Source organism: Diorhabda sublineata, chromosome 1, assembly GCF_026230105.1.
Source record: "Diorhabda sublineata isolate icDioSubl1.1 chromosome 1, icDioSubl1.1, whole genome shotgun sequence".
Classification (NCBI taxonomy): Eukaryota; Metazoa; Arthropoda; class Insecta; order Coleoptera; family Chrysomelidae; genus Diorhabda; species Diorhabda sublineata.
Window position 1 is genome coordinate 14,747,759 of NC_079474.1, and position 25,256 is coordinate 14,773,014.

At 32.7% G+C, this 25,256-nt stretch overlaps 1 protein-coding gene across 1 annotated transcript; it reads left to right on the forward strand.

Moving 5' to 3' along the window:
* The first annotated feature begins 3,915 nt into the window (after positions 1 to 3,915).
* On the forward strand, positions 3,916 to 25,160 carry LOC130440625 (uncharacterized protein KIAA0825). The gene is made up of 11 exons (XM_056773887.1): positions 3,916 to 3,990; positions 6,474 to 6,744; positions 8,330 to 8,671; positions 10,102 to 10,208; positions 10,605 to 10,826; positions 16,772 to 16,978; positions 17,949 to 18,257; positions 22,947 to 23,224; positions 23,281 to 23,584; positions 24,737 to 24,892; positions 24,946 to 25,160. Exons 1-11 carry the CDS (start codon positions 3,916 to 3,918, stop codon positions 25,123 to 25,125), a joined length of 2,451 nt encoding a protein of 816 aa, XP_056629865.1. The 3' UTR covers positions 25,126 to 25,160.
* Positions 25,161 to 25,256: the final 96 nt, after the last annotated feature.

Below are 25,256 nucleotides of genomic sequence, written 5' to 3' on the forward strand. Positions count from 1 at the left end.
AAACAGTCGACAGAATACAAAAACAATAGAACAGAAATTAGGATTTCAGCTACTTAACTTCAACAAAAAACAAGTAACAGAACAGGAATTCAGCAAACGAGAGCCCAGGAACATAGATTCGTCAAAAAACAGACAACAGAAGAGAAACACAGCAAACAGAAGTTAAGCGACAATATTTCAACACAGAAACAACCAATAGAATATAAATCCATCTGCATACAACTCCCTAAACATAGAAAAAGGAAATAAAGAAAAAAACAGTTCAGAAGAGATCGAATGAAGCAACCGAGGAGATCAAACAACATATCAAAGTTAATACGACAATAAATGATTTTTTACTGCTGAAATAGCTTGAAAGAAAAGTATATGGTTCATTTTTTATGCGGAAAACAAATTGCACGATAAAAATAATATAATTTCAAATATTTTTCCATACTGTATACGTTTATTAAGTTTAACGTATTATAATGACAAAACGTATCATCCACGACCGTCAATTTTACCCACTACGCTAAATTACTGCTATAATATTCTACTAGAATGAACTTGTGGTTAATTAAATAGTATTATGTGGCAGACCTAGCGCCTCACTTCATGATAAATTCAATGTCTATATCCAACGTATATGTATGTATGATTCCAACAAAACATCAACGACAATACACAAAAAAATGATAATATTCATGTACTGCCATTTTCATATATATATTTCGAGCATGTAATGGTGAAATTACATTGTTTTGTAATGAAATATCTGTTGTTTCACATATTTTTGTAATTAATGAACATAATATATTGTTTTACAATTTGTAGGTTATTCATTAAATGTGAGGTTAACTTGTAGTTAACTAAACTCAAGTAATTCATCAATATCCGTCTCAACGTCATCTGTTATCAATTATGTAACATATCGATTTTCAATTCGGTTAATTGTGCAGAAAAGTGTAAAAAAAAGTGTAGAAAACAACATCAAGAAAGAAATTAGAAGAGTAAAGGAAAGAACAGGGAAACAGTTTGGAAAAGAGTTAGCAAATAACTATAAAAAGAGGTTTTGGAAGACATATTAGAAAACTTAAAGAGAAAAAGAAGAATAGTATATCTCAAGTTTTAAAGAAATACATATAACCTCAAAATTATTTAACCATATGGTCAAGTATCCATAAATGATATTATTGTGAAATGAAGAGCTTTGTAGAGCTTGGATTAACTCACAGGTGGTAGTTTGGTAAAATCCCGCCAGTTGCCACTGATTGTGAAACTAGGTTTTAGATTTTTCACTTCAAATACTCTCAGAACTAATCGTTTAGATTCAGGCTGTTCAACTCCACAGTGTGGAATCTTAAGTGGCTCGCGCAAGTGTGGTTTAAAAATACGCATCAATTTAAAAAATCCCGCGACGCACATTATAGATCCAGTTGTACGTTACATAAATTACATACGTGCAAAAGCTTTTAACAGACGTCAATTCGGGCTATTATTTGAAGAAAAAATCAGAGAATATGGAGAGTTATAACTGTATTGTGCTGTGCGATGGCTTTCAAGGGGCAGCATGATGAAACATTTCTTCATCTTGCGAGAACAGGTGTCGCAATTTTTAGAGCAGAGAGGGGCTTCACCATTCGAAGTTGATTTACTGAAGAATACATCCTGGTTGAGTGATTCTTGTTGACATTAAGAATTACCTCAATATTTTGAATCTCAAATTACACTTCCGTTTAATTTAATAAGCGTATTCAAAGGAAAATTGAATCTCTTTTCAATTAGCTCTCTTCCCCACACTTAAACATTAGAAAGCAGAGCTCAATATTGTTTCTGTTAATTACTCTAAATACCAATCTAAAATTAAATGCTTATCACAGTCATTTGAGAGGAGATTTCAAGATTTCGAGAGTAAAAAACAAAATGTAAAAATTTTTATAAATCGTAATAAGTTTGGCTGAAATAGTTACTTATCCTGCCAATATTCAATTAGAATTTGTTGAACTGCAAAATCATGATACGGTGAAAAAAGATTAGAAGATTTTGCAGATTTCTGGTACCAAATTTCCAGCAATAGCTGACCTGGCGTTACAGTTTTTAAGTAGTTTTGGATCAACATTTGTATGCAAAAAGGGTTTTTCAGATCTTAATTCTCAAAAAATAAATACCGCACAACATTAACTGAGCAACATATTTGTGAGTTGTTGTTACTGTCAACGTCGGATTTGTCGCCAAACATAAGTAAATTATTAAAAGACAAACAGTGGCAGAAATCACATTGATTGTATAAACAAATTACCCTAGATTCAATTCCAATTTTGTTTCTACACTTAGATTTTAGAATAAGCTACAATTTGTTCCTAATAAACAATAATTCAATTTTATTTTCTTAATAATTAAATTTTTATTGCGCTTGTCCTGAGAGTAACTGAAACAGGAAATGTAAGTGGACCGTCGTCAACGACTGAATCCACCGTTTGGCCCGACACTTCAAAAGGTTGAGCAGCCTTGGTTTAGATGAATGATTAGAAAATATGACTTAACCTTATTCAGGTCCTTTGATGATGTTTAAATTGAGACCCAAAAGTTCTTAATTTTCTCAAGTAGATACAAATTTAAAAAAGACATTCCTGTTTCTAATTTTCTTATTATTTTGAGTCATACACTAAATTTTTCAGGTTTACTAGCTTTTACCCGCGGCTTCGCTCGCGTCGAATCCATTAAATTAGTATAAAAAATCATTATAATAGAAAAGAATGACTTCTAAAGCTATATTAGAACCTGAGATATAGATCTTTGAATGTAGAAACATTGCCAAAAACCTACAAAAATCCATAACTCCAAATTGAATGTCCGCGCCTAGCTCCTTTCCAACTCAACCGATTTAAGTGTTCAAAAACTCAAAAGAAAGAAGGTGTTTCAGCGAGGGTCTATCTTGTATAGATAGAGACCTGAGATATTGAGGATAGAACGTGTGTATGTGAAAAACTCCCATAAGTAATGTACAGGGGGAAATCGCATTTGAGTATAACTTGAGAATGGTGAAAATTAGATGAAATCCGATGGTTGATGGCTGATCTGTGCATCAATACCTTTCGTCGAAAAAAAAAAAAAATTAAGCAAATAGGTTGGGTAGAACGCCTGAATGGAAATCATCAATTTTTTTAATATATAAGATCTTTTTAATTTAATATCTAGTATACTTTGAAAATGTTAATGTTTTGAACAAATCGTAAGTCATTTAACAGTTTTTTACGTTCTAATTTTCAAGTTATCTATCCGATTGTTTCAATATTGTATACTAGAAACCTCAAATGCAGATTTGAATAAAATAAAAAAGGATATAAATAACTCGTTCCGATTGAAATTATTTTTTCTAATTATGACAATAATGTTTGATAATTTCCCTTTCTTAACCTGAAAATATGGAACAATAAACAAAGCAGACAATAATGTTATTTATTGATATCGATGTCTCGAAGTTTCTATTTCATTTCAATCAAACGTATCAAGAGATTATTGGGTTAGTTTTACTGTATACAGTTTGAAATGCATATGTCAATTTCAAGTAATAATACGGTTGATGTTTGTCGAACGGATAGGTGAGCGCCGGGTTCGAAATCCAATTTCCCTGAATTAGTTATGTTTGAACAGAGAATTACTCACGAAATGAATTTTGTATAGATTATTCATCAAGTTTTTATCGAAAAAATACTTCAAGTTGATCGTTAAATTTACTCATTAAAGAAGATATTCACGAAACTGCATTGAGAATATATTATAGCGCCATCTCATATAATTATCACTAACTAGTTGTTGATTGAGTTAAGTTTGATCAATAGTGTATAAATATATCATAAAAATACTCGGATTTCATTTTATTGAAACGTAAATTCAAATTTCATACAAGCAATCAATCAAAGTATTCAAATAAACATGGAGGTAATGGAAGATGGAAATTTAATGGACAAAGTGAACATCCTTATTCAAAGAGACATGGAATACTATACAGTAAGTCGTTTATTAATTTAGGATAATTTAGTCTCTAGGATTAGAAAATTATCACGTATGAAAGATAAAGGTAGTTGAAGAAAAAATATACACATTTCTTACGATTTTGCCGAAACGAAATAATCCTCTTACTTAAACCTACAAAACCGGCCGAAGAAGTTACTTCCTATAGACCAAAGTAATACTCAGCCTTAATAAACACTAAGTTACTCAATTTGGATTCCGTGAGCTAGATCTGGAAGGTAAAAAGTACTGCTCCGGAATCCTCAAACTGCATCGCAAATTCACCAACTAAATCTGGACAGGATTCAACAATATGGTGAATTCAAGCTAACGAGTCTAAATCTATCCACGTGACCTAAGAAAACTATCTCTTCGTTACAATTAACGAGCATGAAATTTCGCAAAAACAAGGAATCAAATATCTTGAAATCTATTTGGATAGAAGACTTTATTGGCGGAAAACTCCTACTATCCATCGAGAATAAATTAAGACAATCTTAAACTTATTTCGGCAAATGGAATCCAACTGTGGAGTTCCACGTCTACAACAAATATTATCATGAGGTTTCAGTCATTTCTGAGGATGATAACAAATATTCCATGGTATGTGTTCAATAATATCTACAAGGCCTCTTGGTTGAAGAAGAGATGGAAGCGAACAGTTAAAAACGAAAGACTTCAGTCTTTTCTCAATTAATTAATCAAAAATCTAGTCCCACAATCTATTATCTGACGTAGATTCATAAAATTTACCCCGTATGACGTCGCTAGCAGATTTTAAACGAATGGATAAATGCTAAACGGGTCCGTTCCTCTTTGTTAGCCTTGCGCATGCGCTGCGTCTCGGCGGGTACTTTTGAAATAGTATTTGTTCATTGGTAGAATATTATTATTATTGACGGATTAATTTCATATCAATAAAATGTTCGTTCAAACAGTAAAACATTTTCATGAATTAGAAATTTACTCGAAAAAAGTTCAAATTGAGCTTTTTTCTAATCTATTTTTTGCATATTATTCAGTTTGATTTTGATATTAATTAATAACATCCTTCGATTACAAGAAACTTCAGAAAATTGGATTTTAATTAATTGGTGATTAGTTTTGTTTTATTAAAATGTTGATACTAAAAATTGATATTCGTTCAGAAAATTTTTTCGATAAAATTTGGATGGACTTTTGTTCTATTCACTATTTTTTTCTAAAATCAATTCAAATTGTTCCCTTTTGATATTACTAACACATTGACAACATTCCCTTACAATAAATTGGATTTATATTCATACAAAAATATTCGAATACTAAATATTTTCACATAACTCAACATTAACTAAGAAAATAGATTTGGAAAATGTGTATTTATTAATTAGGTTTTGAATTTGTAATTGTATGTAAATAGTTATCTGTAATACATAAAAAGTATGTATAACATTTAACTCACGACAATTAAATAATCCAGACTTCAATTCCTCTTCATTCTTACTTTCCATAATAAATAATTGAGATATCAGTTCTTCTTTATTATTAACTTCCATAATCTACTTTGAGGTTATAAAAAATGATATTTTAGTTAAGTAATACGATACGTATATACGTAAATATTACACATTTTCTTACTTCAATGATTTACCTATCAATACAAAATATATGTACACGTAAATATTAACGCAAATTGTTTAATAGTTGAAAAAGAAATCAAGTACAAAGTTTCTACCTGAAGTGTTTGACGACATTTGACGAGAGCTGACCGCACAGACGACGTTACATTCCAGAGCATGCGCAAAGCGAGTAAGGAGGAACGGACCCGTTTGACATTTATCCACTCGTGATTTTAATATGTTTTATATACATACATATAACTGATATAATATATATTCAATGTTGGTGCCGCGATTGATTAAAGCTAATCAAAAGCTTACTCTAATTAAAAATCTAAACGAACGTTTGATATAATCGAATGTAATGTCATGGTAAATGGCATTAAAGTTAAAAGAAGCCGAGACCGCTTGTTAGATTAAAAACGTCGTCGTGGCCATAGTGTTTTCGGATTCAAAGGGTTTAATATTTATTAGTTAATTAGAAATTTGTTTTTACGATATGAGTGTGTGTAAAAAAATGGCTGGGAAGCAAATCCATCAGCCACAGAAAGTTTCATTGATACTACTTGGATATTAATTTTAATATCCTCGATAAAATTTACTATTAGATCTAATATTATTCGGTTATCTATGCTTAAAAGGTGTGTGAGGTTTGAGGTATGAAGTATTTTTGTTTAACAAGTAACTGTAACAAATTCTTTGTTTTATAAATGTGATTGCTGCATCCGAAAATAATGCGATTGAGATCAGCAGATCATGGAGATACAGGTTGATGTTTGTATAATACCCGGCCTGGCAAGATGGGCGGAATATCTCCCATGACCAGTCTTCATTCTAAGTATTTCATTTATACGATGAAAGTGTCATAATTTCTTTTTTCAGAAAAATCAAACTATTTTACAAGAAACTATATGTGCAGGAATTATCGGAGGGAAACTAGATTTTCCACGATCGGCCTCATTCGCTTCAGTAAAATTAGTGTTATGGTGGGAGAAAGAATTTGAAGCAGCTCATAAAAAACCGTCTGGTTTTTTACCGAAATCTAAATGCAAAAAAGATACACAACTTGATGATGACAATGGGGGTATCGTTAAAGATTCTGATCCTTCTAAATTTGTTTCACTTATTGTCAAATCGGCAGATCAGTTGCTAGGTAAAAATTTGATATCAATCTCTCTAAGTAACTAAGTTGGTTCTTTCATTATCGTTTATAATATAATTATTGATCAGTTGATAATGCTGGTTAACAGTGGATTTGATTGTCATTGATATAAGAAAAAGCCATAATCTTTACACAGGTTTGCCAATATTTGTCAATAGATTAATTTTAGTAAATTCTAGTATGGTTATGGAAAATTTGGAGGGCAAAGGAAAAAATATTGATATTTAATTGTTTACAACTTGGTTTTGGAAATTCTACGATTTATAGAGTTATTAAAGAAGAGAAATTTGCCGAGCACCAAGAAAAACAAAATTTCAAATAGAAAATTATTTGAAAGAAAAGATTTTCAAGCAAAAGACAATGTTCTTGTCACTGTTCTACATAATAACTTTTAAAACAAATAGGTTTCCGTTGGAAAAAGTTTTTTTGTGGAAGGGAATATCATCGAAAAACATCTCCGCTGCTGGAATTGCTATGATATGTGGGATTTTTACCCACTAATCCCCTCCTCATCGCTTCTCAACGGAACCACCAGAAGGTGTTACTTCATCATACTGCTTGGACTTATTTTGGTCTATTCACTAAATCTTTTTGTCTCTAATTTAAAATTTTTATCACCATATACGGTTTTCCAGACTTCTTTACTAGCTATCATTTTATGAACAATATTTTCTGGTTGTTGTACGTTTCTTCTGCAATCTTTAGTATAGATAATAAGGAAAAATTGATGATTCTGTAATTTTAAAACGAAAAAAGGAGGCCATGAAACATTCACGTCGTGCAAGTAACTGTTTCAGGTCATAATTTACATATCCCTGTTTTCTATTAATCGTTCAACTACCTTTTTCTGCCATACTATCCCATCTTCTTTGGTAGCTTTCCATTGATACCTTCTTCTCTTTTATTTTACATTATCTTTACCGTATTTCAAGCTTCTTTTCCTCACCTGGAGGTCTATAGATATCGTTGATACTGTCCGAAAGACGCTACAGATTCTAATGGCAAATTTTCTCAAGCATTTTGCTGTACTTTTGGAATCTGAGTGCATGAGACTAGCTGCATATAACATTAATGCTTGAGTGCTTCCAGAAAGTGAAATAAAACTTTTTCAAATCGTGTATCTCCACCAACAGGAAATTTGGTCTATTGACATTTGATTCTACTCGTTCTGGTGACTTTTGATGACAGATCTTCTTCTTCAGAACTGTCTAATAGTAAACCAGCGCCTCGGGAAATCTTTGAAAAATTCAAACCCAGAAAAAATTAAACTCTACGTGTCTTGATACGTTATGAATTTTTTCTCACTGTATACATCAACATTTCGCACTATGGTTTTCTATATTCATTGACTCTTTAATCCTTTTCTATACATTATAACCAGCTTTCAATACTTTCAAATTTCAAGTCAATATATTGTTTGAAAATGAAAGTTTCATCCAAACAGATAAACAAACAAATAAAAAAACTAATACTAATAAGGTTCAAAAGTAAGAAAACGAAGAAATTTGAATTGATAACGTGATGAATGTTATAGATTCTTTTGATTGCAATAAAATTTGCTAAAATTTCGTTCCAGCCCATCTCCACGTCCTTACCCAAGAAGCTCTAGATCACGCCGATTTGGCCGTTCTCACTGGAACAATCGGAGCATCCGCTCTATTAAAAAACTGTCTATGGTTCTATATACGAGCTATAAAAGATGAAAAAACTACGAACATAGAAAATTTGCAAACCAGTTACAAGAAATATCATGAAATGTGCGAGGCGTTAGCGGAAAGGTTACTAGATCTACATTGTAGACTTATATCTCTTTATATTCTACAAGATGCTGAATGTTTGGATTGGGAAGACGAAAAACCTTTTTTTGAATCCGAAAGAGGATCTTATACAATCCAAATGTGGTGGTTATACATGCAAGGTTACACTAATAGCATACCACCAATTGTTGTTATTCTCGATGTATCTGTCGAAGCTGAAATTTTGATAAATTTCTTGAGTACTGTCACTTTTTTAATTAACAATGGAACAAAATTAAGACTAAAAATCGATTCAGTTGTATAATTTTGTTTTGGTTGATTTATATCAAAAAATATTGATGACTCGACATCGAATGTTCCATAGTCTCCTTTCCATTTGCTGGATTCGCAATTCTCCTGGACAAATTTTGTAAAGGACGAACAAAACTTTGTTATTCATTTCGTCTTTTATAAGTTTGAATTTACTAGATTCCTTTGCTTTAAGTCATTAATTTTTCAGCTTATAAGAGGGATGAATTAGACACTATATAGATAGAGGTCATCCAAAAGCGACCTCTATTCATTCCTTTTGGTTTGCTTCTTTAATGTGAGGTCCTAATCATTAATGGTTTGAATTTTGATGAGTTAGGTTTGTAGATCTCGATATGTTCCTAGGCTAAATTTCCGAAAAAGGTTGGATGATGTTTCTTAAGCTGTTAAGAATTCTTCTTTTTGAAGTTAAATAGATGAATAGTATTTTCTCTTTAAAAGATTTTAGTTGAAATTGAAGAGCTTGATCAAAATTTTGTTGTTAAATAAAACTACTTATGACTAATTTTCGTTATGACTGTCTTGGGTATAAATTTTGGCAATAGTTTATTTTTTTTTGTTTTTCTACTGTAAATGTTAGTACAAGGTTTGCATAAGATAGGAATTTTTTTCGTCTGTAATTACATATGACAGACATCTCAATATTTGGAAGACAGATTAAAAAGTCATCAATGTCATAAAAATTGAAACTGCATCAACAAATCATGGAATATCAAAAATATAAACGGAATTTTGTCTTCAAAATAGTGACTTTCTAAAAATCTACAGTTATGTCAATTGAAAAATATTTTTACTTGATTTAGAGTGAAGAATTGAAGATTAGTCAATAATAAATATAAATTAGAGTCTACGGGAAAACATGGCACGCTTCTTTGGGGGCACAAAATTTACGAAAGGATCTTTATTGAATCTTGACTGTTTCTAATAATTCCTTCCAGTAGTCTCTGTCAAGGGGTGGCCCACCACCAAATCTTGGCATCTCCTTTGACGTTATCCAGCTATTTTAACTTCGGTTTTCGGCCTTTCTTATATCATCAATAACCTTTTTAGAATTAACTCTTCATCCATCTGCACGATATGATCTATTCACCGTAGTCTTAAGCTCTTGGCCATGAGACAAGTTCTTTATTATAACGTATTACTGTTACGGTTACTTGGCCATCAATTTTTGTTCAGAATCTTCTTTTAAAGACTCTATAGCCTTCGACAGAAACATTTGCGACTAACGTAGAGTTAACGAGATTTAAATATATATATTACGAGTGAATTTTCATACATTTAGGTACGAAAGAAGACTTATGGAGCACCGTGCCTCCGAGAATGGCACAAAGAGTATTTGGAGGCATGTTAAATGAATCACTGACTATTTTAACTGTGAGATATACGCAGGTAGGGCTTTATTACATTTTTGTATTTATATTCACTACTTTCATAGTTCGTAGTCATGCCCCACTTACAACTACCAATATAAATGGAAAAGACAATCAGGCAAAATCAATGTCAAACTGAAAAGCTTTTACACGTGTACCAGATAACTGCTCCATGCAATACTGCCAGCTTTGAGTCCTTCTTCCATTGCTATATATTATAACGACTGTCAACATTCTTTTTTGTTAAAATAACTTTTCCATTTTCCGATGAGTTGTTTCTATAATTTTTTATAATTTCAACGAATCTTTTCGAATTTAAAAACATTCTTTTATTCACTTGGGGCCTGTATAGTGTTTTATTATTTTAAAATTTTGTAGTACAAACTAATTTGTCACTATCTGCAATACATTTTAGGGAGTACCATCTGAGACTCGCAATCAATTGATAGTGGTAGATATAAGCAATGTATTGATGTGTATAGCAGAATTATTACCTGCTTTATGTGATAATGCTAAAGAATTGACGGGTACCTCTTATAATACTGGTACTAAAATATTAAGAGATATCCATACGAAATGTCAAGAATTGTATACTTGTTTGCTGTTAAGAGCTGCTCCTATTGACATACTTAATAAGGTATAAAAAGCAAATAATTCACTTTGTTTTACAGGTGTAACTGTTCATTAGTTATATATCTATCCGGCAACAAGAGACTATTAACTTTTATTTTTGTTTGAGATTGCTCTACCTGCATATACGTCTATACGTGACCGTCTATCTATATTATATTTTCACTACTGTATCCACAAAATCCTTATGCTGTTGAGATCAATGCTTTTAAGCAAAAGTATTGAATCACCTTGCGTTGCTCGACAAGATCATTTGGATACCGGGTTGTGACTCATTCATATTTTATTTTTATCTGAGTTTGTGCTTCTTTTTTTGTAATAAACACTTGACCAGGTTAACTTCTTCGATAGTTTTTGATGTGAAAGGGCGACCAGAACGTGAATCATCTTCTCGGTCATGTTAAAAACACTTAAACCACTCAAGACTTTAGGTTAAACAGCTGACAATTCTCAATTTTTGATACCTTGTAACTTACATTTTTTTGAATTATAATTTGTAAGAGTATTGTTGTAAGCAATCAGAATTTTGATTAATAACTTTCCTAAATATTCCAGTATTCCACAAAGGCTTAGATATAGAGAGATATAGAGGTAACACTTAAGGCTTTAGGCTAAACAGCTGATATTCCTTAACTTTTGATACCTCGTAACTTATATTTTTTGGATTAGAATTTGTATGATTATCGTTATAAACAATCAGAAATTTGATTAATAACTTTCCTAAATATTCCACAAAGGCTTAGATATAGAGATATATAGAGATAACACTTAACCACTCAAGGCTTTTAAACTACACAGCTGACATTCCTCAATTTTTGATACCTCGTAACTTATATTTTTTGGATTAGAATTTGTATGATTATCGTTATAAACAATCAGAAATTTGATTAATAACTTTCCTAAATATTCCACAAAGGCTTAGATATAGAGATAACACTTAAACCACTCAAGGCTTTTAAACTAAACAGCTGACATTCCTCAATTTTTGATACCTCGTAACTTAAATTTTTTTGGATTAGAATTTGTATGATTATCGTTATAAACAATCAGAAATTTGATTAATAACTTTCCTAAATATTCCACAAAGGCTTAGATATAGAGATATATAGAGATAACACTTAACCACTCAAGGCTTTTAAACTACACAGCTGACATTCCTCAATTTTTGATACCTCGTAACTTATATTTTTTGGATTAGAATTTGTATGATTATCGTTATAAACAATCAGAAATTTGATTAATAACTTTCCTAAATATTCCACAAAGGCTTAGATATAGAGAGATATAGAGATAACACTTAAACCACTCAAGGCTTTTAAACTAAACAGCTGACATTCCTCAATTTTTCATACCTCGTAACTTATATTTTTTTGGATTAGAATTTGTATGATTATCGTTATAAACAATCAGAAAATTGATTAATAACTTTCCTAAATATTCCACAAAGGCTTAGATATAGAGATATATAGAGATAACACTTAACCACTCAAGGCTTTTAAACTACACAGCTGACATTCCTCAATTTTTGATACCTCGTAACTTATATTTTTTGGATTAGAATTTGTATGATTATCGTTATAAACAATCAGAAATTTGATTAATAACTTTCCTAAATATTCCACAAAGGCTTAGATATAGAGAGATATAGAGATAACACTTAAACCACTCAAGGCTTTTAAACTAAACAGCTGACATTCCTCAATTTTTGATACCTCGTAACTTAAATTTTTTTGGATTAGAATTTGTATGATTATCGTTATAAACAATCAGAAATTTGATTAATAACTTTTCTAAATATTCCACAAAGGCTTAGATATAGAGAGATATAGAGATAACACTTAAACCACTCAAGGCTTTTAAACTAAACAGCTGACATTCCTCAATTTTTGATACCTCGTAACTTAAATTTTTTTGGATTAGAATTTGTATGATTATCGTTATAAACAATCAGAAATTTGATTAATAACTTTTCTAAATATTCCACAAAGGCTTAGATATAGAGAGATATAGAGATAACACTTAAACCACTCAAGGCTTTTAAACTAAACAGCTGACATTCCTCAATTTTTGATACCTCGTAACTTAAATTTTTTTGGATTAGAATTTGTATGATTATCGTTATAAACAATCAGAAATTTGATTAATAACTTTTCTAAATATTCCACAAAGGCTTAGATATAGAGAGATATAGAGATAACACTTAAACCACTCAAGGCTTTTAAACTAAACAGCTGACATTCCTCAATTTTTGATACCTCGTAACTTAAATTTTTTTGGATTAGAATTTGTATGATTATCGTTATAAACAATCAGAAATTTGATTAATAACTTTCCTAAATATTCCACAAAGGCTTAGATATAGAGAGATATAGAGATAACACTTAAACCACTCAAGGCTTTTAAACTAAACAGCTGACATTCCTCAATTTTTGATACCTCGTAACTTAAATTTTTTTGGATTAGAATTTGTATGATTATCGTTATAAACAATCAGAAATTTGATTAATAACTTTCCTAAATATTCCACAAAGGCTTAGATATAGAGATATATAGAGATAACACTTAACCACTCAAGGCTTTTAAACTAAACAGCTGACATTCCTCAATTTTTGATACCTCGTAACTTAAATTTTTTTGGATTAGAATTTGTATGATTATCGTTATAAACAATCAGAAATTTGATTAATAACTTTTCTAAATATTCCACAAAGGCTTAGATATAGAGAGATATAGAGATAACACTTAAACCACTCAAGGCTTTTAAACTAAACAGCTGACATTCCTCAATTTTTGATACCTCGTAACTTAAATTTTTTTGGATTAGAATTTGTATGATTATCGTTATAAACAATCAGAAATTTGATTAATAACTTTTCTAAATATTCCACAAAGGCTTAGATATAGAGAGATATAGAGATAACACTTAAACCACTCAAGGCTTTTAAACTAAACAGCTGACATTCCTCAATTTTTGATACCTCGTAACTTAAATTTTTTTGGATTAGAATTTGTATGATTATCGTTATAAACAATCAGAAATTTGATTAATAACTTTCCTAAATATTCCACAAAGGCTTAGATATAGAGAGATATAGAGATAACACTTAAACCACTCAAGGCTTTTAAACTAAACAGCTGACATTCCTCAATTTTTGATACCTCGTAACTTAAATTTTTTTGGATTAGAATTTGTATGATTATCGTTATAAACAATCAGAAATTTGATTAATAACTTTCCTAAATATTCCACAAAGGCTTAGATATAGAGAGATATAGAGATAACACTTAAACCACTCAAGGCTTTTAAACTAAACAGCTGACATTCCTCAATTTTTGATACCTCGTAACTTAAATTTTTTTGGATTAGAATTTGTATGATTATCGTTATAAACAATCAGAAATTTGATTAATAACTTTCCTAAATATTCCACAAAGGCTTAGATATAGAGATATATAGAGATAACACTTAACCACTCAAGGCTTTTAAACTACACAGCTGACATTCCTCAATTTTTGATACCTCGTAACTTATATTTTTTGGATTAGAATTTGTATGATTATCGTTATAAACAATCAGAAATTTGATTAATAACTTTCCTAAATATTCCACAAAGGCTTAGATATAGAGAGATATAGAGATAACACTTAAACCACTCAAGGCTTTTAAACTAAACAGCTGACATTCCTCAATTTTTGATACCTCGTAACTTAAATTTTTTTGGATTAGAATTTGTATGATTATCGTTATAAACAATCAGAAATTTGATTAATAACTTTCCTAAATATTCCACAAAGGCTTAGATATAGAGAGATATAGAGATAACACTTAAACCACTCAAGGCTTTTAAACTAAACAGCTGACATTCCTCAATTTTTGATACCTCGTAACTTAAATTTTTTTGGATTAGAATTTGTATGATTATCGTTATAAACAATCAGAAATTTGATTAATAACTTTTCTAAATATTCCACAAAGGCTTAGATATAGAGAGATATAGAGATAACACTTAAACCACTCAAGGCTTTTAAACTAAACAGCTGACATTCCTCAATTTTTGATACCTCGTAACTTAAATTTTTTTGGATTAGAATTTGTATGATTATCGTTATAAACAATCAGAAATTTGATTAATAACTTTCCTAAATATTCCACAAAGGATTAGATATAGAGAGATATAGAGATAACACTTAAACCACTCAAGGCTTTTAAACTAAACAGCTGACATTCCTCAATTTTTGATACCTCGTAACTTAAATTTTTTTGGATTAGAATTTGTATGATTATCGTTATAAACAATCAGAAATTTGATTAATAACTTTCCTAAATATTCCACAAAGGATTAGATATAGAGAGATATAGAGATAACACTTAAACCACTCAAGGCTTTTAAACTAAACAGCTGACATTCCTCAATTTTTGATACCTCGTAACTTAAATTTTTTTGGATTAGAATTTGTATGATTATCGTTATAAACAATCAGAAATTTGATTAATAACTTTTCTAAATATTCCACAAAGGCTTAGATATAGAGAGATATAGAGATAACACTTAAACCACTCAAGGCTTTTAAACTAAACAGCTGACATTCCTCAATTTTTGATACCTCGTAACTTAAATTTTTTTGGATTAGAATTTGTATGATTATCGTTATAAACAATCAGAAATTTGATTAATAACTTTTCTAAATATTCCACAAAGGCTTAGATATAGAGAGATATAGAGATAACACTTAAACCACTCAAGGCTTTTAAACTAAACAGCTGACATTCCTCAATTTTTGATACCTCGTAACTTAAATTTTTTTGGATTAGAATTTGTATGATTATCGTTATAAACAATCAGAAATTTGATTAATAACTTTCCTAAATATTCCACAAAGGCTTAGATATAGAGAGATATAGAGATAACACTTAAACCACTCAAGGCTTTTAAACTAAACAGCTGACATTCCTCAATTTTTGATACCTCGTAACTTAAATTTTTTTGGATTAGAATTTGTATGATTATCGTTATAAACAATCAGAAATTTGATTAATAACTTTTCTAAATATTCCACAAAGGCTTAGATATAGAGAGATATAGAGATAACACTTAAACCACTCAAGGCTTTTAAACTAAACAGCTGACATTCCTCAATTTTTGATACCTCGTAACTTAAATTTTTTTGGATTAGAATTTGTATGATTATCGTTATAAACAATCAGAAATTTGATTAATAACTTTTCTAAATATTCCACAAAGGCTTAGATATAGAGAGATATAGAGATAACACTTAAACCACTCAAGGCTTTTAAACTAAACAGCTGACATTCCTCAATTTTTGATACCTCGTAACTTAAATTTTTTTGGATTAGAATTTGTATGATTATCGTTATAAACAATCAGAAATTTGATTAATAACTTTCCTAAATATTCCACAAAGGCTTAGATATAGAGAGATATAGAGATAACACTTAAACCACTCAAGGCTTTTAAACTAAACAGCTGACATTCCTCAATTTTTGATACCTCGTAACTTAAATTTTTTTGGATTAGAATTTGTATGATTATCGTTATAAACAATCAGAAATTTGATTAATAACTTTCCTAAATATTCCACAAAGGCTTAGATATAGAGAGATATAGAGATAACACTTAAACCACTCAAGGCTTTTAAACTAAACAGCTGACATTCCTCAATTTTTGATACCTCGTAACTTATATTTTTTGAATTAGAATTTGTATGATTATCGTTATAAACAACCAGAAATTTGATTAATAACTTTCCTAAATATTCCACAAAGGCTTAGATATAGAGAGATATAGAGATAACACTTAACCACTCAAGGCTTTTAAACTAAACAGCTGACATTCCTTAACTTTTGATACCTCATAACTTACATTTTTTTGAATTATAATTTGTAATATTATTGTTGTAAGCAATCAGAAATTTGATTAATAACTTTCCTAGGTATTCCACAAAGGTTTAGATATAGAAATGTGTAAATCGAAAACATCTGGAATTGCCCCATGGATGACATTCGCACAACCAAATATTTTTGATGAAAAAATTCAGCAAGGAACTAAAATTGACGATTTAAATCCAGATATCTATATAGCTCTTGAACTTACAGTGTTATTGAGTCAGCCGCAACTAAATTGGGCTCAGTTGTTGAAGGTAAATGTAGAACTCGATAAAACTCAGCTTTTCTAAATCATATTAACATGAAAAATTTTATTGATATGTTTATAAATCATTCCCTCATTCATATGAGGTCACATATTATCCTGCAGGAAAATACCTGAAGGATTTGGTACATTGGTCTGGTAACCAGCTCTGTCTAGGTCACTGTAGATGGACTCGGAACACGAAATACGATGAGGTCCTGATGAAATATAGAATGTCTTATTGCGCATTCGTCCAGGGGTAAATGCTTCATGAAAAGAGCTTTTTCATATGCGCGAGTATGATTGTGTAAATTTCTTTCACTTGGCACTAGTCAGTAGTCACTGATTGTATGACAAAATGAAAGTGATTTGAACGCCCAACTGATTCTAACGAAGTGACCTATGTTTGTGCTAGAGTGCAAAGAACTCCTACGTGAACTGGTGGGCGATGACTGCCTGATCCAGCTAGTTTAATTGCTCGATCACTCGGGTAATGAAAGGAGTCATTGGTTCGCCAAAATGTTATAAGGAAATCCATCAGTGGGCTTAAGGTCCATTCTTAGTGGATTGGCGATCATATCGCTGAGGAGTCTGCTCAGAAGATCGTCTGTTTGGAGGTTATTCGGAGCACCTAACGCACCTACAGACCGGCTTCCTGCTTGTCTAGCAATAATCTTTTAACCAGACCCGGTCATCTAAGAAGACATTTCCGTGCAGATCACGTGAAAGGTGAATTACCAGCAATTGCACGTATGAGGTTCAAACAATTGGTTGAGCTTCACAATTTAGCTAGGTTTAAATATAAGTACCTGATTGGAGTTTTTAAGGTCATCAGCTGTTGTCAGTTTATAATGGTAAGTGTCTATCAGAAGGCGGTACGATTCATGAGTGCCCACAGTCATAACTTTGAGTTATGTTTTGGATTTTCGTGATGCAATTAATATAGAAACTGGTCTCATTATACGAAATAATTGTTTTAGGTATTATGCATGAATAAATACAAAATCCTACAAATAATATTGAGCTCGATGAGAGAATATTTTACGCTTTTGATGGAAAAACCATTAAATAAAAACTCAACATGTTCATATTTTTTATGTAATGAAGAAGGATCCTGTGGAGACGAGAATGTGGTTTCTGGAAATTTACAAGCCATCCATTATTATAATTTGATTTTGTCTTCGACAGAAATCTTGTTATTTGTTGGTAACAAAACGGATTTAATGGATATTCTGTTACCTCTAATTATTGAACAACCTAATTGGGCATATTGTTTAGAAAGGAGACATGTGAGTATAATTTCTTATTACCGAAAGTCGAGAGCCAAGATTTCACAAGAAAAAAAAACTTCACCAATTATTACAAGTATATAATCTTCGTATTTCATATTCATTGTAAGTTTAGAAATTGCGACTTCTCATATGACATGTACAGAGTTATGAGGAACATATATTTGAAGTTTTTCGAACATTCATGTAGTAATCATCTAACACGCGGCTCATTCCCGAGGGTTTCCCGGCCAACTTTGAACCTTTTGGCCCATTTAACTGCAACAGACCTACTCAGGTACTCAATGCTGAATTCATTCCATAAACGCAGAATAATTTTTGTGTTTTTAATACCTCCAAAAGCACGTTGTTAAATGTAATCAACGATCACGCAGCTCATTCCCGAGGGTTTCCCGGCCAACTTTGAACCTTTTTGCTCATTTAACTACAACATACCTACTCAGGTACTCAATGCTGAATTCATTCCATAAACGCCGAAGAATTTTCGTGTTTTTAATGCCTCTCCACGTCAAAAAACGAACGACAATACGTTGCTTAACATCGTTCGTCACTTGGGTCTCTTTTATGTACGCGTTTAATGTCGCTGGTCGTGGGGCGACAAAAAACGCGACGTTTTCTAAAAGCACGTTGTTAAATGTAATCAACGAACACGCAGCTTATTCCCGAGGGTTTCCCGGCCAACTTTGAACCCTTTTGCTCATTTAACTACAACATACCTACTCAGGTACTCAATGCTGAATTCATTCCATAAACGCCGAATAATTTTCGTGTTTTTAATGCCTTTCCACGTCCAAAAACGAACGACAATACGTTGCTTAACATCGTTCGTCACTTAGGCCTCTTTTATGCATGCGTTTAATGTCGCTGGTCGTGGGGCGACAAAAAACGCGACATTTTCTAAAAGCACGTTGTTAAATGTAATCAACGATCACGCAGCTTATTCCCGAGGGTTTCCCGGCCAACTTTGAACCCTTTCGCTCATTTAACTACAACATACCTACTCAGGTACTCAATGCTGAATTCATTCCATAAACGCCGAAGAATTTTCGTGTTTTTAATGCCTCTCCACGTCAAAAAACGAACGACAATACGTTGCTTAACATCGTTCGTCACTTGGGTCTCTTTTATGTACGCGTTTAATGTCGCTGGTCGTGGGGCGACAAAAAACGCGACATTTTCTAAAAGCACGTTGTTAAATGTAATCAACGATCACGCAGCTTATTCCCGAGGGTTTCCCGGCCAACTTTGAACCCTTTTGCTCGTTTAACTACAACATACCTACTCAGGTACTCAATGCTGAATTCATTCCATAAACGCCGAAGAATTTTCGTGTTTTTAATGCCTCTCCACGTCAAAAAACGAACGACAATACGTTGCTTAACATCGTTCGTCACTTGGGTCTCTTTTATGTACGCGTTTAATGTCGCTGGTCGTGGGGCGACAAAAAACGCGACATTTTCTAAAAGCACGTTGTTAAATGTAATCAACGATCACGCAGCTTATTCCCGAGGGTTTCCCGGCCAACTTTGAACCCTTTTGCTCGTTTAACTACAACATACCTACTCAGGTACTCAATGCTGAATTCATTCCATAAACGCCGAAGAATTTTCGTGTTTTTAATGCCTCTCCACGTCAAAAAACGAACGACAATACGTTGCTTAACATCGTTCGTCACTTGGGTCTCTTTTATGTACGCGTTTAATGTCGCTGGTCGTGGGGCGACAAAAAACGCGACATTTTCTAAAAGCACGTTGTTAAATGTAATCAACGATCACGCAGCTTATTCCCGAGGGTTTCCCGGCCAACTTTGAACCCTTTTGCTCGTTTAACTACAACATACCTACTCAGGTACTCAATGCTGAATTCATTCCATAAACGCCGAAGAATTTTCGTGTTTTTAATGCCTCTCCACGTCAAAAAACGAACGACAATACGTTGCTTAACATCGTTCGTCACTTGGGTCTCTTTTATGTACGCGTTTAATGTCGCTGGTCGTGGGGCGACAAAAAACGCGACATTTTCTAAAAGCACGTTGTTAAATGTAATCAACGATCACGCAGCTTATTCCCGAGGGTTTCCCGGCCAACTTTGAACCCTTTTGCTCGTTTAACTACAACATACCTACTCAGGTACTCAATGCTGAATTCATTCCATAAACGCCGAAGAATTTTCGTGTTTTTAATGCCTCTCCACGTCAAAAAACGAACGACAATACGTTGCTTAACATCGTTCGTCACTTGGGTCTCTTTTATGTACGCGTTTAATGTCGCTGGTCGTGGGGCGACAAAAAACGCGACATTTTCTAAAAGCACGTTGTTAAATGTAATCAACGATCACGCAGCTTATTCCCGAGGGTTTCCCGGCCAACTTTGAACCCTTTTGCTCGTTTAACTACAACATACCTACTCAGGTACTCAATGCTGAATTCATTCCATAAACGCCGAAGAATTTTCGTGTTTTTAATGCCTCTCCACGTCAAAAAACGAACGACAATACGTTGCTTAACATCGTTCGTCACTTGGGTCTCTTTTATGTACGCGTTTAATGTCGCTGGTCGTAGGGCGACAAAAAACGCGACGTTTTCTAAAAGCACGTTGTTAAATGTAATCAACGATCACGCAGCTTATTCCCGAGGGTTTCCCGGCCAACTTTGAACCCTTTTGCTCATTTAACTACAACATACCTACTCAGGTACTCAATGCTGAATTCATTCCATAAACGCCGAAGAATTTTCGTGTTTTTAATGCCTCTCCACGTCAAAAAACGAACGACAATACGTTGCTTAACATCGTTCGTCACTTGGGTCTCTTTTATGTACGCGTTTAATGTCGCTGGTCGTGGGGCGACAAAAAACGCGACGTTTTCTAAAAGCACGTTGTTAAATGTAATCAACGATCACGCAGCTTATTCCCGAGGGTTTCCCGGCCAACTTTGAACCCTTTTGCTCATTTAACTACAACATACCTACTCAGGTACTCAATGCTGAATTCATTCCATAAACGCCGAAGAATTTTCGTGTTTTTAATGCCTCTCCACGTCAAAAAACGAACGACAATACGTTGCTTAACATCGTTCGTCACTTGGGTCTCTTTTATGTACGCGTTTAATGTCGCTGGTCGTGGGGCGACAAAAAACGCGACATTTTCTAAAAGCACATTGTTAAATGTGCGCTTTTATGCATCGACGTCAATCAGCCGCTCGCCGCCTGCTTCGTGGCGTACTGAAATCCTGTCGCGTGGAATTACAAAAGGCGTCGCGACAGGCGTTTCAAAAGTACATTGATTTCAATTGGTGCTCTTATGCAGTGCGTTTATTATCGTTTGTCGTTGTCATTTTGAACAGTCAGTTTGCAGAGTCGTGTTTATGTGTGAAGAAGTACCATGGAAAATCTGGACGTTGAATTTTTTATTGATGCAATAAATGAGAAAACATGTTTGTGGGATTCATCATCGGATTACAAAAACAGGCAATATTTGTACAACGGATTTATATCTATTCATTTATCAGCAGTATCACCTATTAATACAATATAAAAAGTACTGACCTCAACGTCATTGATAATATTTTCCCTGGTTCAAACGCAAATCCCCGTACCAACTCCACATTTGTAATAAAATTGCTTTTTAACTTTTCACATAGCATGCTCTTCTAAGAAATCTTGCATTCTAATTGGATGCACATCCCAACGTCTCTGGCGTCTTTTTTCAATGAAATTTTCATGTATCAAATACGTAAAAAAACACGGATCCATTTTTAATCACTGCCGTTGTGTGGTCCACTTGCAATAGTTGGAACTGATCAAATTTGGAAGCGATACGCGATGAGAAACGCTTGGATATTGTTTCATAAAATAACGCCGATTTTGTTGTCGCCGCGCGACCAGCGATAAAAAACGCGTGCATAAAAGAGGCCTTAACGTTCACTTATTATCGTAACACATGCGTGAAACGTACGCTCGCGTCCAAAAATATGCTAAAATGTTAATAAGGGACCCAGTTAACACATAATCAATAGGCGACTTTCAAAACATATAAGGGCGCCATCTACAGCGACCAAATTTGAACTGTCCTCGTGTTATTATATATTTGTTCCAATCTGCTAGTCTGGATCGTTATTGGAACAATTTAAATGATATTTTCTGCACAATCTCCAGCTAGTACTTGCTAGCAACCAAGTATCGAAAAGACAGACCCGGAAACGGTTTTTTGATGGGTTGGAACGAGCCCTCATATCTTTAGAATGAGAAAATAATTTAAGGTGACAATCAATTCGTCTGAAAGCTTGGAAAAACCTTATTTTTTAATTATCCCCATGCCTGTGACTCGTACTTTCCACTCAGACACGTCAATGCTGAAAATAATAACCCAATTTGAGTTTTCACATTTTAGAAAATGTTTCCGTCTACTTTGTCATTCTAATGGTGAAAAATCCTTTGTAAAAATTTGACGTCATCTATTTATTTGTAGTGTATAAGAGAAGCTCAATGAATGGCTCTTTTTTGACAAAATGATAATTTGTTTACAGAGTATTTGATTTCTAAAGTTTCTCAATTTATGGAAAGCAGTTTATAAAACACATTTGTTGAATAGAAATTATGATATGAAGTTTAAAATAGTCACTAATTCATATAATGTATAATTTTTTTTTCTACATGTAAAATTTGTAATACTTTTGATCATTTCGTTATAGGTATGGAATCAAATTCGTCCAGCTTGGTATGAAGCTATTCTAAATTTTACAACAGAAATACTACCAATCGTTGCAGATACAGTAATTCATGCAATTCAAACCGAAGCAACTATGTATCAAGGGATGTCTATAATTTTAGCGTGTGTTAGCCAATTTTGGGATTACATTAACCCTACTTTATACAGAATATCATCTTTATTACAAGAACACATCCTAGCGGATATCGTCCCACTAAATAATTCAACTTTAGTCCAAATTCTTGTTTGTTCTATTTACAGGTTGCTAAACTCTGAATGCAATCAAAGAAATCATTGTTTTCTTTATCAAATTTTAGCTATTTATTGAGAAAATCGAGAGAAATCAAAAAAGAGGTTCGTATAGAAGAAATTACATCAATGATAGCAGCTACTAATAATCCACCTGAAGCTATAGCTCTAGCTGTAGCTGAATCTTTATGTAGCATAGACGAAGATAATAAGCATACTAATCAAATTGATGAATTCTTAAGTCAAGTTAAATCTTACGTTGAAAGCGAGGTGGCAGTAAGCACGTATAAACGATTGGAAGAAAATCAGATTTTCGCAGAAGTCGCAGTTAGTGAAATTTTAGCTTCAGACACTGGTAAAAACAGCCTAAAGGCAAGTAAAATTATTTTCTAATGACCATAAAGGTCATTAGTAATTAACCTATTAAATAAGTAACTGGGATATTTTTTTAACTCAATTTTTCCTTCCTAAATTACGTTAATAGCCCAGTCTTGTTTTTGGCAGATATGCCTGAAATTAAATGGAAAAAAATGATTTCCAAATATATTTTGCAAGTTTCAAATAAAAGTTGTAGAGGATCTTTATAAAGATTTTATTTCTGCAAGTAAATATCTATTGATGAAAATCCAACGTCATAATTTGAGAAAGAAATTGAAAAAACTCGTTTTAACTAAAATATCGAGTGAAACCGTTAATAAAAAGGATGAAAAAATTTTTCCTTTACGATTTTTTTCTATAAATTAACAAAAATTTTGAGTAAAATTTTTATATTGAAGAAAAAATATTGAAGCAAAGTCCTGTAAAAGGGATATGAAGAGTGGGTGAGCTGGGGTTGCATCATTCCCTATTTGACTTAAGAGCTCAGAAACCAGAAACCAGAGCCGAGACATCAACAACCAAAAGAATAATAAGATCCGCAGAGATGAAAATACTGCGAACCATCAAGAGAGTCACCCTCAGGGACCAAATAAGGAGTGATGAAATAAGAGAAGAATTGGGCGTACAGGATGTAGTGAAATAGGTCAAGGCACGAAAAAGATTCTGGAGAAATCGCGTAGAAAGAATGCCAGGAGACAGTTGGGCTAAAACTCAGAGACCGAACACACACAGACCTGTAGGTAGACCTCTTTGGTGGTCTGCCTACGAGAGATGAAGTTCAGCTTCTCAGGAAGACGGCCAAACATACAGGATTGAACAGGACCTGCTCCTATTGAATGAGAAAGAACACCGAAGAGTGGAAAGGTAAGGTTTGAGATATGGATTTTATAATAGGAAAATCATCAAAGAAACAAGAAGTTTGATGATAGACCTATGCTAGTTATCTAAGGGAAAGGTAGATAAACTAGTAGTCCATGGGGTAAAGTGGGTATTTATCTTGACTCTAAGCGTGAGTGTCACTTTGTGACATCGTATTAGAGGGGTTTAGAAAAGGATCCCGCTGATGCGACTTCGTCTACGTCCATAACACTCCACGTGACACCATTATCAGCATGTCACTTGTGAGGGACTAAGTTTTGTTTTCAGATGCTATATTGGTTCGTAAAATGTAACGCCAATTATATATACAAGATGCTAGGGGTAAACGATGAGGTAGACGATATCCAGCCACAAAGGGGTTTTTTAAAACAAATCTCATTACTTCATACGATGTTCAATATAAATTCTCGTCCATTTGATCAGGTATAATAACTTTAAGTGCTTTAGTGATAGATTGCTTATTCTTTTTCTTTTAGTTATTATCAGGAAAATGGCAACCAAACTGGTTGAAACTGCTACAGAATCCTATGGGGATATCTAAAGATCGAATATGGAAACAAATATCACAACGATGGGAATTCAGAAATACCAGTTCAACAACGATTCCTCCAAATACGATCCTAATGGTTAATAATATAACGTCTAGTTTTAAATAATAAAATATACTTCAATAAAAGTATTTGGATTGGAAGTTCTTTTATTTTTTTAAAAAATTAAAATACGAAATGTAGTAAGTGCTGACAAGTGATTTTTGTAATAAATGCGATATTCCAATAGCCTTGTCGCT

Excerpts from the sequence above, each read along its gene's own strand:
- LOC130440625 (XM_056773887.1), top strand. The coding sequence starts at position 3,916 with ATGGAGGTAATGGAAGATGGAAATTTAATGGACAAAGTGAACATCCTT. Across the intron at positions 3,991-6,473 it reads GAGACATGGAATACTATACA|AAAAATCAAACTATTTTACA; the intron begins GTAAGTCGTTTA and ends TTCTTTTTTCAG. Across the intron at positions 10,209-10,604 it reads TAACTGTGAGATATACGCAG|GGAGTACCATCTGAGACTCG; the intron begins GTAGGGCTTTAT and ends AATACATTTTAG.